Here is a 16,200-nt window from a genome sequence, read left to right as displayed (position 1 = left end):
GAAACTTACCAACCACGCCATCATCCTGCTCTTTATTAATTGGAAGTATAAAATATTGCCTGCCATCCCACGATCATTTTATTTATCTTAAGAAATAGCTTCCAGAAAAATAGAAATAATTTATTTATTAGGAATTCAACCACTGACGGCTGGTGATTTTGATGGTTATACTTTATATATTGGAAAAACTAATCAATGATCATGGCTTATAAAATCGTTGATTCTAAAATATCATGTTAATTGAGCAATAAAAAGGAACGAACTAATTTCAATGGCTTCACCGAGCACCAATAATAGATCTTCTTCTTCTTCTTCTTCTTCTTCTACTACACGTTATAAATATGATGTTTTCGTGAGTTTTAGAGGGGACACTCGAAAGAATTTTGCAGATCATTTCTTTGCAGCTTTGCAACGGAACGGAATTTATGCTTTTAGAGATGATCAGAAACTTGGAAGAGGGAAATTCATCGGTTTTGATCTTTTCAAAGCGATTGAAGAATCTAGGATTGCGATTATCCTTTTTTCGGCCACTTATGCCAGCTCTACTTGGTGTTTGGGTGAACTTGCCAAGATTATGGAATGCATGAAGGAGATGGGACAAATAGTTATGACAATCTTTTATGATGTTGATCCATCACAAGTAAGAAAACAAGCCGGATGCTTCAAGGAAGCCTTTTCGAAACACGAAGAAGCTTTTAAGGAGGATCCTGAAATAGTACGGAGATGGAGAGCAGCTATGAGTGAAGCAGCAAACCTAAGTGGGTTTCATTTACAAGATGGGTGAGTCAAAATAGTTACTCCCTCCGTTCAAACAAATAATTGAATTAATTACTGAATTTCCTTTTATATATGTCCATAATTAAATATCACACGGTTGTCGGCTATGAGATATCCGGGGGAGACATAAAAAAAATTAAATATCACATTTGCTATTTTTTCTTACTCTTTTACATTGCTGTCCTCCCACTCAAAAGTCAAACTTTTTGTTATTACATTTTTTAATCCTATCAAACCCCAAAATGTGTCCAATAAAAGGACGGAGGGAGTACTTATTATAACCTTGTGAATGTATCCAGTTGTGTTTGTGAATGTATCCAGTCGGGTTAAATTTCACATTAAGGGATTCATATTGATTTTATCATGTTTTGGTATTCTTGTCAGTTTTGCTTACAAGCTTTTTACATAAAAAATCATTATTCTTTGGCCTTTAACAAATTGAAAAAGTTCTTGATCGATTTATGGCTTATCGTGTTTTTTATAGGCACGAATCAATTTTTATCAAGGATATTGTCAAAGTGATATTAGGTCACTTGGGTCACATACTTCCAACTGCTAGTGGAGACTATATTGGATTAGATTGGCCAATAAATGAACTAATAAGTTCGCACATTTGTCTGGGTAATGATGATATTCGGTTTGTTGGTATTCATGGAATGGGTGGTATAGGGAAGACAACTTTAGCAAAAGTTGTTTTTGATCAACTGTCTGTCTATTTTGACGGAAGTTGTTTTCTAGCAAATGTCAGAGAAATTTCGGAAAATGGCCGAAATTTAATTTCCTTGCAACAACAACTTGTTTCTGACATTTTGGAAGAGAGTGGTTTTCGAATCTGCAATGTTCATAATGGTATTAACACTATAAAAAGCAGGTTATGTCAACAAAAGGTTCTTGTTATCATTGATGATGTGGATCACATCGAACAATTAAGGAAACTTGCCGGAAATCGTGATTGGTTTGGCTTGGGAAGCAAGATCATTATAACTACAAGAGACAAGCATGTCCTTGTTGCACACGGAGTTGATAACATCTATAGCGTTGAATGCTTGAACAATGTTGACGCTCTCCAACTTTTCAGTATGAAAGCCTTTAAAACAGACAGTCCTCTTGATGGTTATCTAGAGCTATGTCAGCGGGTAATACGTTATGCAGACGGCCTTCCGTTGGCTCTTGAGATTCTAGGATCTTTTATGTGTGGTCGAAGTAAAGATGAGTGGATTGATGCATTGGAACGCCTTCAAGAGGATTCTGAGAAAGAAATTATTGATAGGCTTCAAATATCTTTTGATGGATTGAATGAAAAAGAGAAAAGTATATTTTTAGATATCGCCTTTTTCTTTAGAGGGCAAAACAAAGATTATGTCACAAAAATACTTGACAGTTGTGGTTTCCGGCCAAGTATTGGAATGAAAGTGCTCATTGAGAGGTGCTTAATACATGTGTCAGAGGAGGGGAAAGTATCAATGCACGACTTGTTGCATGAAATGGCTCAACAAATTGTCAAAAAGGAATCGTCTAAGGAGTTTGGTAGACGAAGTAGGTTAGTGAATGTAGCAGAGACTAGTTTTGTGCTGTTGAGGAATACGGTAAATAAAGAACCTCTATTTGATCTTCTAGTCAATTAATGTATTCTATTGTTACTTATATTATGCTATTTTCAATTAATAGGGATCAGAAGCAATTGAAGGCATCATCCATGATTTTCCAGGACCAGAAAATATCAAATTGAATGCCAAAGCTTTTTCTGACATGAAAAATTTAAGGGTACTCAAAATCTCTGGTGTCTCACTTCCACATGGCCTTAGTTACCTTTCTGACGAAATACGGTTTCTTGACTGGATGGAATATCCATTGAAATATTTTCCGCCAAGTTTTAATCCAATGAAAATTGCAGCCCTTAACCTCCACCGTAGTCAGATTCGACATTTATGGGACGGAATGAAGGTGAATATCCAACATTTTAATGTTGTCTTAATGTTTTTGTTTCTTCTAACATCTTTTTTTTTCCTTCTTTTTGTTTCTCATAGCCTTTCAACAAGTTGAAATTCATTGATATGAGTCATTCTCGATACTTAGTCAAGACTCCGGATTTTACGGGTGTCCCAAACCTCGAAACCCTGATTCTAGAAGGTTGTATAAGGCTATCAAAAGTCCACCCGTCTATTGGAGATCTAAGGAGGCTTATTTTGTTGAACTTGAGAGATTGTGTAGGCGTTGTCAGCTTACCAGACTTCAATAATTTGGAATCACTTGAAGTTTTCATACTTGCCGGATGCTCAAAACTCAAGAAGTTTCCCACGATCAATAGTGAAATGGAATCTTTAAAGGAGCTTAATCTAAGTGGAACCACAATTGAAAACTTTCCCCTTTCCAATTTCCATATGATGAAAAATCTTGAAATATTATTCGCTCGTGGATGGAAAGGAAGCTCGCCCACATCTCGGCAATTGCTCTCTCTGTTCAGAATAGAACAACATGTGCCTTTCAGGTTGCATTTGTTCTCAGGTTTGTGTTCATTGATGGATTTGGATCTAAGCTATTGCAATCTTGAAGAAGGAGACATCCCCGATCATCTTGATGGCCTATCCTCATTGAGATTTATAGACCTTAGTGGCAACTATTTTGTTAACCTGCCCTCAAGCATTATTCGCCTTCCAAAATTGTTGTTTTTGAACTTAACAGAGTGTAAGAGGATAAAATCATTGCCAAAGATTCCACCTAGGATCGCTTTTACTTGGACAGGCCCTTGCCTGTTGGCATCAGAGAAGTCCAATATTTCAAGTTTGTGGAAATTTAAAACCATGATGAGAACATTTCTCCCGAATAATTCATTTCCCACACGGTCTAGCTTAGTCTGTAGTCTAGGAAATGGTCCCTCTTTGGTGATGGAGCAATGTCCACCGTTCTTGGGTGTTGATGCTCGAGAAAGTGAAATTCCCGAGTGGTTTAGCAATCAGAGTGAAGGGAATTCCATTAATGTGGAAGTGCCGAAAAGTAGTGAGAACAATGAATTTCTCGGACTTTGTTTTTGCTGCATCGTTTTCATTCATGATGATAATCAACCAGTCCCCTTAAATGAAACATGGTGTAGCATCACAGTCGAGAGTGTTTTCTTACGCCACGAATATTGGAGAAAGCTTCAAGTTATGTCTGATTACATTTGCATGATTTGTGTCCCTCGACACTCACCGCTCCTTGGAGAAAATTATGAAAGATACTTCAATCAAGAAATTAAGTTTTCATTTCCATCTGGTCGTCCTAGCGTTGAAGTGAAAAGGTGTGCAGTTCGGGTACTTTATGAGAAAGATATTGAAGACCTTTAACCAAGAAAAGACTTGAGAACATGTATTATATTTCAGTACGAGCAGGCCACCTTGATCCAGCGTCCTCCTCCCCATTCTCAATGTCCGGCTTCGTGGAGCGGGCCTCCTCCTAGTTTTCTCAAGCTGAAGTATGATGCCGTATTTGTCTTCGGTTCTGGGCATAAGAGCTTTGGTTTTGCAGCTAGAGATGCTAATGGCTCACTTGTCCATGCTGAAATGGGTCTCCTAGGAGCAGCTGAAGATTGTTCCTTGTGCATTGCCTTGCATGCGGCATGGCGTGCTGTGTCGTGGGCAGCAAGCATGGATATTCCCTGCTGGTATTGGAAGGAAAAGTAGGGTTCTTGTCGAGGAACAAAAGTTGAAAGCTGGAGTTCTACTGCTGCTGGCTTGCTAGTCGAGCAAATTAAAGGCAAGGCCTTCTCCTTTAATATTTGTTCTTTTTCCTCTTTTGTAAAGGAGGGTAATAAATTAACTCATAGTTTAGCTAGACACGACTACTACTTATTGTCGATTTTCTACTTGTTTTTCGTTTAGCGATTTATCCGGGGTGTAGCAAACTTTATCCGTTTGGACGTTTCGAGTAAATGAATGCTGGCATATCCCATTTATCATAAATATAATATATATATATATATATATTCCAGATAATTGTTTTACTTTTATTTTGTACTCATCTACTTTACGAAGCTTTCTAAAGTTAATACTACCTCCTATCAAAATAGTTATCTTTTGCATTTTTAGCTTCAGTCATTTGGAGGATTCAATTTCAATGAATTATAATGCCTGGAAAATGATCGGAAAGTTGGCAAATATAAAAAGTGCACAGTTAATCGACATTTCCAAGTCCTCTAAAGATTGCAAAGGATTCCTTCCAATCGCCTGATTATATTCGTAAATTACTGCCATGGCTCGATTGTGTTTTAGGATGATCAAGTCAACATAATCATGAAACATTCATACACACAAGTACAACTTCACACTAAGATGATATGTACTTCTAATTACTAATTTGAATCACTCATAGCCTACATTTATATAATTTTGTCTCACAGTCACAGACTTTAGAAATATACATTTGTTAGGGTTCGTCTAAATTAGTTTATTATTATTTCAGGCTAGGACAATGTCGATGCCACAAATTGAACTACTCCGAGTTGCTGTGAGTTCCACTTCCACCAATGGATGACATGGAATGAATATACGTTATATTATATAACTATATAAGAATCCTGATCCCTTGCAAAATTGTTCCAGATGATTGTCTTACTTTTATCTACTCTGTTACTTTATGATGCATTCTAAAGTTAACAACCAATTTCAACGACTTAATATGGAAAATGATTGGAAAGTCAGCAAAATAAAACTTGAACAGTTAATCGACTTTTCAAGATGCGATGAATTTCACAGAGAGCTTTTTGGTGCTCTGGTTGCACACAGCCACTGCCTTGGTCTCTAAATCATTGTCTGAGAACGTGCGTACATGCCAACTGCCATTTTCCGACTCCTGAACTAAACATAATCAAAAACGGTTGTATGAGCATTTTAAGAAAAAAAGGACAAACCTCCCTGCATTAAGGCTTACTGCTTTTGGGGTATGAGAATTTTAAGATTGTGAAAGTGGAAAAAAAATTTAAAAAAAAATAAAAGGGGGTTCAAGTTGCCATTATCACCTGGATAACTATAGAGTATGGCGGCGGCAAGTGTAACTTAACTCCCTCCCTCGAGACAGAAAGTTGAATCTGCAAACACAATAGATCAAACACAGATTAATACTTGTGACACAAGTCTTGAACATGAGAATTGTATCTAGTTATTTGTTTGTCAAAAGATAAAATCGGCATACAAGTATAATTCTATGTGCTAAATTTCTGGGGAAATTTAAATTAATTACCTGATATTTTTCTTTCCATCTGGGGAAGAAGGAAGTCCCAAGCAACTGGAACAAATGGTCTCTCATTTCGTCGTTTGTTAACAATAAACATTTTGAACTAACAGCAGCATACAGCCAATACCTGGCAACATCATTAAACAACACAAACTTAGGCAAATGGTAATTAACTGACAGCATATACATTTTGAGTGATTAGGCTAGAAACTTCCAACATGGAACTTTTACTTACCAATCATCATTTGAACCGACTGGAGTAGAATACAATGCCAGATCTTTTCCAAGTTTCTAAGAACTTCTTGTTATTAGGATTCTGCGCCGGACCACCAGTTGCCCGGCTTCTATGCAAAATGACAAGTGGTAACTTCTTCGACAGACTCATTTGACGCAGTTGATTTACAACATTATTAAGCTACAATCAAGGGAAAACACACACACACACACATGCCAACTTATATACAAATATCTTGTCTTTTGAGGAACTGGATTCACAAAAGAAAGGTAGTTTGGTCTGACATTACCTGGTTGAAGCTTAAATTTTTCTGATTGACAAGTCCAACATTGGCGCCATCAATAACTGCATCAAATAGACCATGCTGACGTAGCCATCCCTGCTCGATTAATTACACCTAAATCAGTCAGGATTCATTGCATAACTTTGATTGACTAAGCAGATAAAGTTTTATACTTTCTTATCTCACATTATGTTAAGCGAAGAAGGGTACCTGGAAACTAACAAAATCGCCCTTCACTTCCTTTTTACAGACTAAGTTAGCCAATGAAGTGGCAAAATTCTCTGTCTCTCCTGGATCAATATCAATACAAACAAGTTTCTCACCACAAGACTGACACACACCATTTTCATCCATACGAGTCCTCACCGCCTTCCACTTCCCACCACCTAGCCATCCTTGGCCGTGCCACCCTCCACCGCCCCTCAAAATTCCATCTGTAACCCTGCTGACGTCCCATGCATTCATTCCCGCCGTCGTAGCACTCTCTGAGTGAAACCATTCCTCAATAATTCCAAAAGTAGACTCAGAGACCTGTCTCACCGAGGCACGTAATCTATGCAACGTCTCGTAGACCTTTTCCACCTTATTCTTATCAGCACTAAGTTTTCACAGAGCAGAAAGCTCAGGCTCTTCAGGAATCACCCCAGATTCTGACATGTGGACGTCTACTTCATAAGCTTTGTCTGTATCTCCCTTATTACAGAAACCAAACAATGCCGGTCCATATGACCTCAACTTCGGCGGGATACCGAAAGCCTTCATCTGCTTCACCAGATCGAACGCCATATCCGGGTCGTCCAGTGCGGCTGCAAGTCTGGCAACGTTAGTGAAAGTAGCCTCATTCGGACAAACTTTTTCGGCAACCATATGCTTAAATACCTCAAATCCAAACTTTGAGGCATTAGAAGAGCATAAATAGAGCATGCATTGTAATGCTGTTGGCTAAGGTTGACTCCGTTATTCCAAGCCTCGTCATATAGGCTGAGAGCTTCAACAAGATCTCCATGCCTAGAGCACATATCTAGTTTGCGTCTCAGTTTACCCTCTGGTGATTCTCTGCGTGCTTTCTTCTTTGAATTGTTGGATTGTGTTTGAGCAACAGAGGTTATCTGCGAATTATGAATTGGTGATGCTGCTGAGGTGGATAAGTTTTTGAGATGCATCATTTTGGGAATAGGACGATGGCATGCTTTAATGTTGGAAATCGGCTTTGCCATGGTAGGAGGACAGTAATGAAGACTCAAAAGAGAAGGCCGGCAAAAAGTGTGGCACATTGTAAAAGTTGGAACTTTATAGTAGTACGAGAATAGATTAGACGTTTTCGAGGTAGAGAATGCAAATAAGCTTCCTCGCAACATCGGCCTTACTACAGTGATATAGCTTCTCATAAGGGCAATGCTAACAATTTCATATTCTGCAATGGCAATGCTACACAAATTATAAAGAGCAGAAAGTTCCAAACAAAAATAATTAAAGCCCAAACATTTATATTGGTCTCCTGACAATTTCAATTCAGCCACAAAAGGAAAAATATGAACATAATACCAAATGATCAGACACTAGCTCAACACTCAAATAGACGTCAAAGGGAGAAAGAGAGAGAGAATGAATACCTGCCGGAGAGCGAAAGAAACACCAAGACGCCGGAAAAAGAGGGCGGCGAAGCTACCCAACCGCCGCCGACGGTGCAATTGAGTTAAAAAGTTGCTTTTTGTTTGAAAAAATTTCTATCTTTTGGCGGCTCTTTCTTTTACCACGAGGGAAGAGATTCACCGGAGCTTTAACTGGAGCAGCTTGTTTCGTTAGCTGTAACTGGCTTTGGTTGTTGTTGGTACTTTGGTAGTCCTTAAGGTATGAAATTATGTATGTTAGTTCTAGACATTTCATAAGAAATTCTTTTTCGGTGATTTCATAAGATCTCCGTTCGATGACATTGCATAAATTATTAATGCAAGCAAATAACCAGGGTCCAGCCCCATGCCCCAGAGATGGCGACTTTTCTGCCACATTGACTTTTATAACGTAGGTATCAATTTGAGTAGTAAAAGGAATTTAGGGCCAAATCTTGTAAAATTGTTAAACTTCGGGGAAACAAACCATTGAACAATTAGTTCTATAATTTTGACATTTGTAGCAGTTTTACCGATACAAAAGAGAAGAGACGGAGGAAATGATGAAGACAATTTTCCAAGAGGCATGTTTGGTGTATTTTGTAACGTACAATCGTGCTATGCACATGATATATATTCGTACACAAAATATACTATGTGCTCAGCCATAAATACAAGCATAAGACAATCTGGGTTATGATTTTGAATTGTAATAGCAATCAAAAGAATCCATAACTACAACTACATCTCCCAACTACCATTTGAGTCAAGATTACTTTTTCTTCCATTACCTTAGGCAGGTCAAACACTAATTGACCTAGCACTTACAAACAAATTCAGGACTTCACAATTTTTCGTCTATCTCACTATATTTCTCTCTAAAAAATTCAAGATCTTACCAAATGGGTCGACCAAAAAACACACGATCTTGAAGACAACCATCATATCAGTGTAGCCGATATGTGCTGTAACCACTCAGACCGATTCAAACATCAAAACCAGGCATTGCAAACTGAGTTGCAAAAGCTTCAACACGAGTCCTGAGTTCTAAAATGTCCTTGTTGTTTTCGAGACCCTTGAGAAAAGTCTTTTGCAACTTTCCATGCTCTCGCTGAATCATACTGGCAACATTTGCTGCTCTGAGGAGAAGTTCTGCGATTGTCTCGAAATCGGCTTCTAAGCAGCCTCTTGATGTCATGGCAGGAGTACCTGAGAAAATGTAAAAGTAGAGTAATTGAATATGATAAAAGGACAGATGTTGAGATTTGAGTACTGCTAGCTTTAAGGAATCTATCTTGCACTTACCGATTCTAACTCCTCCAGGAGTCATTGTGCCATTGTCACCCAAAATTGCAATTTTATTTAGAGTCATATGACATAACTCACAGACCTTCTCATAGTTCTTACCTGAAAAAAATAAAGGGGCAAAAATGGTTGATTAGTCATGCTCAGACAAAATAATAAAGCAAGAACGAGAAAGAAAGTAAATCATATCCAATAGAACATGTAATCTTATGATAGAAAATACTTATGACTACAGAAACATCATCCAGGGCTAATACTGTTTCTAAGAATGACAATAATTTAAAGGCACCAACTCTTTCCGGAGATCAAACAGTAACTTCGGCACAATTTTACAATTCCCTTCATCATTTTCAAGTTGTCATGCCAATAGAGCTCCAAATAATTGAAAACAGGGAGAAAAGTTTAGACTTTTACTACACGATAGATATGGGTGGGTCTAAATCCACTACCCACCCGATAGATATATATTCAGTTTACTTTTTCTAAACGTGATACAGAGTGGCCAACCATTCAGAAATGTGCAACCTGGACAGTTCCTAATTTATGAATAAATGAATTTCAATATAAAGGCTAACTATGAAAAGGGGGAAAAAAGTGTGTATTGTACCGACCTGTTAATCCCAGTGGTCTTAGATCCCAAAGTATCAAATGGTTATCTGTGCCTCCAGTTACCAGTCTGCATTTTCTTTTCAACAAAGCCGATGCTAAAGCCTGAGCATTTACTTTCACCTGATGCATATATGCCTTGTACTCAGGAGTGGCCGCTTGCTTCAAAGCTATGGCAAGAGCAGCAATGTGATTATTATGTGGTCCACCTTGTAAAGATGGGAAAACGGCAAAGTTTATCTTTTCCTCGAAGTCGTACTGGTCACTTTCCTTCCCTTGATTTAAAAGCATCCCACACTTTCTTGGCTTTGGACCTTTCTTGTAGAAAATTATACCTCCCCTAGGTCCTCGAAGGCTTTTATGGGTTGTTGAAGTAACTATGTCACAGTAGTCAAACGGACTTACGCACTCCTATCATCAAACAAACAATAAAATGAGAAAACTGACTAGTACTACCACACAACATCATAACCAATTTGCACTATAACAAAATGTTTCTTCAACTAATGTCAGAATAGATGCTGTAATTCTATGTAAATCACATTCGCTGCCAAAGCCTGAGAGTAAAAATACTATCAACCAAGTGTGAGCAATATACTATAGCAACATATACAACCAAGTAATCGAACATGAAACATGCAAATGAATATTTATACATACCTTAGCAGCAATAAGTCCACTAATCTGGGCCATATCACACATCAAAACAGCACCACACTTATCTGCAATCTGTCTAAACCTAGCATAATCCCACTCCCTTGGATACGAACTTCCACCACAAATCAAAATTTTAGGCCTAAAATCCAATGCTCTCTCCTCCAACTTATCATAATCAATATACCCTGTCTGTGGATTTACCTTATACGGCAAGTTTTCAAAGAAAATGGAGGCTCCAGACACTTTCCTCCCATTTGGAGTATAATACCCATGACTCGTATTCCCTCCAGATGGAGTGTCGAGCCCCATTATTCTATCTCCAGGCAACATCAATCCTGTGTAGACCGCGAAATTCGCCGACGTACATGAATAAGGCTGTACATTTACGCCCCAGGTGGATGGATGAAGACCAAAAGCAGCTAATGCACGCTCCCAGCACTTGATTTCAATCTCATCAATGAATTGGTTTCCAACATAGTACCTTGCACCTGGCATACCTTCAGAGTATTTATTCGTCAAATGGCTACCTAACGCCTCCATAACCGCCTTGCACACGAAATTCTCCGAAGCTATCAGCTCAATTCCTTTATACTGCCGATCTCCTTCCTTCTCAAGAATAGCAAAAAGTTCAGGATCGGCGATTGGCAGCGGTTGATCTCCCCATGCTTTAACAGCAGCTCTCCGCACATCGAGATTCGAAGACAAGGAAGGCGACGGCTGCGGCTGAGGTTCTCGTTTTCGCTTCAAGCACATAGAGTGACCTAAGATTCGAAACTCTTCGACTTCTTCTTCTTCAACGTTTTCTTCTTCTTCTCCTCCTGTCCGCTGGTTAGCGTCGCCGCCGCCTCCGCCGAGTGCCGCTCCGTTCTGATGAATACCGTTTACATCGTTGTGGACGTGGTGGTGGCGATTCTCCAATAACTGAAGAGGGATCGGTGGCTGTCCAGCTGTGTGGGTGTTCCGGTGGCTTGAATTGAGTTGAAGAGGGATTGAGTCGTCGGCGATTTGTGACCGGTTGTGGATCGACGGCGATGGAGGAGACGAAAATCCTAGAGAGAGATGGTGGTGGTTGGCTTGAGAATTCGACTCTGATAAATCCATTGAACTGAATTTGGTTGCAGAGCGACAAATCTTTTGAGCGGGAGGACAAGGAGAAGAGAGAGTTATCGGATATGGCTACTGAAAGATTCTTTCCGGTGGCTGTATAAAGGTCCAGACTTTATCGTATGTAATTAATCAACAAACACGTCCTTAATGTTTTTGAAATGTGGCATAATATCCTCAAGGTCCCTAATCATGGTTTTTTTAACCCCCTAATGTTGGTTTTTAACCAAGCTAGTTAAGAACAGGTGATGTGGATGAAATGATCAATAGTCATTTTTTATTTTGTTTCGCTTTGACTTATTACTATAATTATAATATATTTAATTATATTTTAATCATCCATTTAACTCATCCAATCAATTAAAATCACACTTAATCATTTCAAATTGATTAAAAAAAGACGAGTCTAGACGAAATTAAAAAAAAAAACGGAGTAGAGTTTTTGAAGTTATTGTTTTGAAGTTAAACCGGAGCAGAGTTGATACATTTTATGTGAGTAGAACCAAATATTTTCAGAATAAAATTTAAATAAGTAATACCTCTATCTTGGTATAAATGTCGTTTTGACTTTTTTAATTCATTTTAAAATAAATATATTTATTCATTATTACTGTCTATTTTATTCTTTTTTTACCTCTTTTTTTATTCTTTTTTTTAAAATAATGTAGTATGGAAAATGTCATCCTTTTTTTAATGAGTAGAGCATGATTCTTCCTCTTTTTTTATTCTTTTTTTTTAGCGACTTGTTTGCTAAAACAAATTTGTACTTGAATTAAAATCTAAGCAAATTCAAAAATATAAAATTGAATTATGAATGCTGAATCCAATTTATGTAATGCATTAATCTTTTTCTTTCTCGTAATTGACCCCCTTTTTGTTTTAAAGTGCATAGACTTCATTTTATTTATACAAGAAAAATAAATTAAATGAAAAACTTAAATGTCCCTCAGAAAAAAGTAAGGACTAGAAATTAACAAAGAAAATCCTAAACAGGAATGGTCGGGTCGAGACTATTTCGCTATGATGAGCCTGCCCAGCCCGAAAGTGTATAAGCCGAAATATACAATTGTTAATTAAGCTCAAAACAGACAGTTTTGGGCCGACGAAAAACAATACCAAAATCAAACTTGCAATTGCAATTGCAAGGAAACTACACTGGTGGAAGGAAAAACAAATTCCACAACTGAGATAAATTATATGATATAGGTAAATGTAATTCTTTCGCTTGCACATGCATACTTGCATTGCACAGTTGTAGTTATAATTAATACTCTTGCTCCTCAGGGAGAAATTTGTAGGTATACGTGACGTAACATTTCATCCGATCTTAATTGTTCGATGTTAGGTATGAACATTGTAGAAACAAGTAGTTATGTCAGGAACAAGTTTTTATTGCAAGGAAACTAAATTTCGGCCATTTTCCGAAACTTCTCTAAACATTTGCTAGAAAACAACTTCCGTCAAAATAGACGTACAATTGATCAAAAACAACTTTTGCTAAATTCGTCTTCCCTATTCCAGCCATTCCATGAATCCCAATCAACCGGATATCATCATTACCCAGACATATGAGCGAACTTATTAGTTCCTTTAATATTTGCCAATCTAATCCAACATATATAGTCTGGAGTAGCACTTGGAAGTATGTGACCCAATTGACCTAATATCACTTTGACAATTTTCTTGATAAAAATTTATTCGTGCCGGAAAAACACGAAAAGCCTGAGGACCAAAATGTCAGAACTTCAAATTTTGGAGGACATTTTAGAAATGTTCCCGACAAGAGTGAGCACAAAACCTGGTTATACTGATCAATCACTTTTCTAGAATTACAGTTAAGAATTAGTTTATTTAGCTTTCGTTACCTGAAATTGTCCTTGGAAATTGAAGGATAAGAAGCTTCTATTGATGCACATGTGCTCCTAACCAGGAAGAAACACAAGTACAGATAGAACAAAATAGAGAAACAAGACTATAAGACCAAAAACCTGTGACTGAACAGATGATAATCGAATTTGTGCAAGATTTGAATCAAAATCAGAGGCTTAGTATACGTATCTATTATGTTTGGGTCCTAAAAACTAATTTGGTTTCGGTTTAGTTCTAAGGTAACACTCAAAATACCAATGCAACCTAAAGGCTATTTGAAACGACTGAGTTTTGGCTTGCTCTTCACTTCATTGCCTTTCTTTTAATCTTCAAAATGAGACTGCAATCAACTGAAACGGAGATTTTACTTCATCTGCATATGAACTTCAAATTTGCAGAAGAACACACAAAACAACAAATGGTTGACTTTGTATTTGACTTTTGATTCAGTGCTTCAAATGACATAGTATCAATGCATAAACCTTTACTACACTACTATTGAAATTTTCCAATTTAAACTTCTTCATTTGATTGACTAAAAACGAAACTGGGATTGAAATTGCAGAAACTAAGGTAAACAGCTACTTTGAGTACCATGGTCATTTCTGAGCTCTTTCATCACAAGGTTTGTGTACAAAACATCTTCACAGTCACCAATGTGTACTTTCTGAATCAAAAAATCAGTCAAAAATAACTTGTAGTAGAAATCCCTAATTCTGACAATAGAAACCCAGAACTCAAGTTGATCGAGCAGACATTTTATTCATTACTAGATAATTGCTAAAATTGACTTCATAATCAGATTTAGAGCATCAAGTCGACCCTCAATGGTCTTTTGAATCATCGAAATCCATCACGAATAGCAAAAGATAAGCTAACCCTAATTATTCGGAAGAGAGAGAAAGCTGAGCAATGAAATAGTAACCTGAAACCCTAGATGAATGGGAGCTTTTTGATCTGGGAAATTGTAGAAGAATTTCTCTTAGAGGTGTTGTAGCCGACGTCTTCCTGAACATTCTGGTATCTCGCCTGAGCTCTGACTAGTCGCCGATCGCTCCGCAGATCGTCGATTTCATTCTCAGTCGATAGGGTCCTCAACTTTTAGTGCAGAGACAACAAGGTCCTCAACCTTTTGACGATGTGCAAAATCTTCCTCGACAGTCCCTAATGCAGAATCAACTTCAATCTTATCTGTATTGTCTCTAATCGACCCAGTCTTGCTTCCATTCACTTCAGAGTTATCCAAGCTTCCCAGGAGAGTTTTGACAAATGCATTGATGCCGATTTTGATGGCCTTTTCCATTGTATTTTTCTTTTTCTTCATCTGCAAGCTTGATTTCTTCTTCTTCCTTTGAACTTTCTTCTGTTCCAAGCAAAATGAACTATTAGAATGCAGGCTCTGCTAAACAACCTCTTCCAACAGCTTCTATGTCCTATTTCATTAAAGTTAAAAGTTAAATTTTGGACATTACCATTAATGTTGAAGATGTCAGTATTCACTACTCAGTTTTCATTACAAGTTTCAGTTTTCACCGCTAGAATTTCACTTTTTACAGTATAATGAAGTCTGTAAACTTTCAGTTCTCTCTCTTACCTCTAGGATTATTTCCTTATCCTTTAGCTTAAAATAGTTTTGGACTCAGCAATCATCCCTATATGTAAATATATGCTACTATAGTTTTGGATTATTTTGGATTACAGGTGCACATCATGGGGGCAAAAATACAAAAATATTCCTAATTTATAAATATTTTGAACATTTGAGGGGTATTTTAGCAACTTAATATAGTTTGGTATTCCGCAAAATAAGCATTAAAATCACCGGTCATCATTTCTAATAAATAAATTATTGTTATAACCACCTTATCTTTTAAGAGTGGATGTCAATTACGATTCTTCTTAATCGAGTAGTGGGAGTCAGTTAGAAGTCTACCCTATTAGTTACTTAGCCATCAAGTATTATGTAGCTTATAAATAGGCACATAATGTATCTCCATATTGAATAAGAAATACACTATTTCTCTATATTCTTTGTTTTAATTCTTTAGTTTACAACACGTTATCAGCACGAGCGCTCTTTTGGAAACTTCGCAAGATCGGCTAGTATCATGTCAAATCTCACTAAGCTTGAGTTTGAGGCTCTCGATATCTCTGGCAAGAATTACCTAGCTTGGATTCTTGATGCTGAAATCCATCTCGATGCCAAAGGTCTTGGATACACTATCAAAGTTATCAATAATGCATCAAAGTAAGAAAAGGCTAATGCAATGATTTTCCTCCGTCACCATTTACATCAAGGGATAAAAGCTCAATACTTTAACTGTCAAAGATCCACAAGAATTGTGGACTAGTATGAATGAGAGGTATGATCATCAAAAGACAGTGATATTGCCCAATGCTCGTTATAACTTGATGCACTTGCGTTTGCAAGATTTTAAGTCTGTTAGTGAATAAATTATGCTATTTTTAAGATTAGTTCTCTAATGAAATTGTGTGGTGAGAACTTAACTGATGAGGATTTATTGAAGAAAACTTTCTCAACCTTT

At 37.3% G+C, this 16,200-nt stretch overlaps 3 protein-coding genes across 3 annotated transcripts; 1 reads left to right on the top strand and 2 right to left on the bottom strand.

The window, feature by feature from the left end:
* Positions 1 to 271: 271 nt before the first annotated feature.
* LOC139883565 (TMV resistance protein N-like) lies at positions 272 to 4,983 on the top strand. The gene is made up of 6 exons (XM_071867727.1): positions 272 to 780; positions 1,262 to 2,363; positions 2,446 to 2,721; positions 2,805 to 4,067; positions 4,137 to 4,417; positions 4,842 to 4,983. Exons 1-6 carry the CDS (start codon positions 272 to 274, stop codon positions 4,981 to 4,983), a joined length of 3,573 nt encoding a protein of 1,190 aa, XP_071723828.1.
* Positions 4,984 to 5,501: 518 nt separating this feature from the next.
* LOC139883568 (proteinaceous RNase P 1, chloroplastic/mitochondrial-like) lies at positions 5,502 to 7,861 on the bottom strand. Its single transcript, XM_071867729.1, is given in 9 exon segments — positions 5,502 to 5,550; positions 5,552 to 5,604; positions 5,771 to 5,839; positions 5,992 to 6,112; positions 6,221 to 6,256; positions 6,258 to 6,400; positions 6,510 to 6,599; positions 6,714 to 7,429; positions 7,432 to 7,861. Coding segments are annotated over 9 exon segments (1,707 nt in total).
* Positions 7,862 to 9,098: 1,237 nt separating this feature from the next.
* Positions 9,099 to 11,782, bottom strand: LOC139883567 (serine hydroxymethyltransferase 6-like). The gene is made up of 4 exons (XM_071867728.1): positions 10,685 to 11,782; positions 10,030 to 10,435; positions 9,419 to 9,520; positions 9,099 to 9,322 (listed from the first exon to the last, which is right to left on the bottom strand). Exons 1-4 carry the CDS (start codon positions 11,780 to 11,782, stop codon positions 9,099 to 9,101), a joined length of 1,830 nt encoding a protein of 609 aa, XP_071723829.1.
* Positions 11,783 to 16,200: the final 4,418 nt, after the last annotated feature.

The sequence above is a fragment of the Rutidosis leptorrhynchoides genome, unplaced genomic scaffold (genome assembly GCF_046630445.1).
Source record: "Rutidosis leptorrhynchoides isolate AG116_Rl617_1_P2 unplaced genomic scaffold, CSIRO_AGI_Rlap_v1 contig418, whole genome shotgun sequence".
Classification (NCBI taxonomy): Eukaryota; Viridiplantae; Streptophyta; class Magnoliopsida; order Asterales; family Asteraceae; genus Rutidosis; species Rutidosis leptorrhynchoides.
The sequence above is the reverse complement of the archived record's forward strand: the minus strand, read 5'-3'. Positions and strand labels throughout refer to the sequence as shown.

Coding starts and splice junctions, on each gene's coding strand:
- LOC139883565 (XM_071867727.1), top strand. CDS start 272: ATGGCTTCACCGAGCACCAATAATAGATCTTCTTCTTCTTCTTCTTCT. Junction 2,364..2,445: donor TTGTGCTGTTGAGGAATACG/GTAAATAAAGAA, acceptor TTCAATTAATAG/GGATCAGAAGCAATTGAAGG. Junction 4,418..4,841: donor AGCATGGATATTCCCTGCTG/GTATTGGAAGGA, acceptor TTGCATTTTTAG/CTTCAGTCATTTGGAGGATT.
- LOC139883567 (XM_071867728.1), bottom strand. CDS start 11,782: ATGGATTTATCAGAGTCGAATTCTCAAGCCAACCACCACCATCTCTCT. Junction 9,521..10,029: donor AAGACCACTGGGATTAACAG/GTCGGTACAATA, acceptor TATTTTTTTCAG/GTAAGAACTATGAGAAGGTC. Junction 9,323..9,418: donor TCCTGGAGGAGTTAGAATCG/GTAAGTGCAAGA, acceptor ACATTTTCTCAG/GTACTCCTGCCATGACATCA.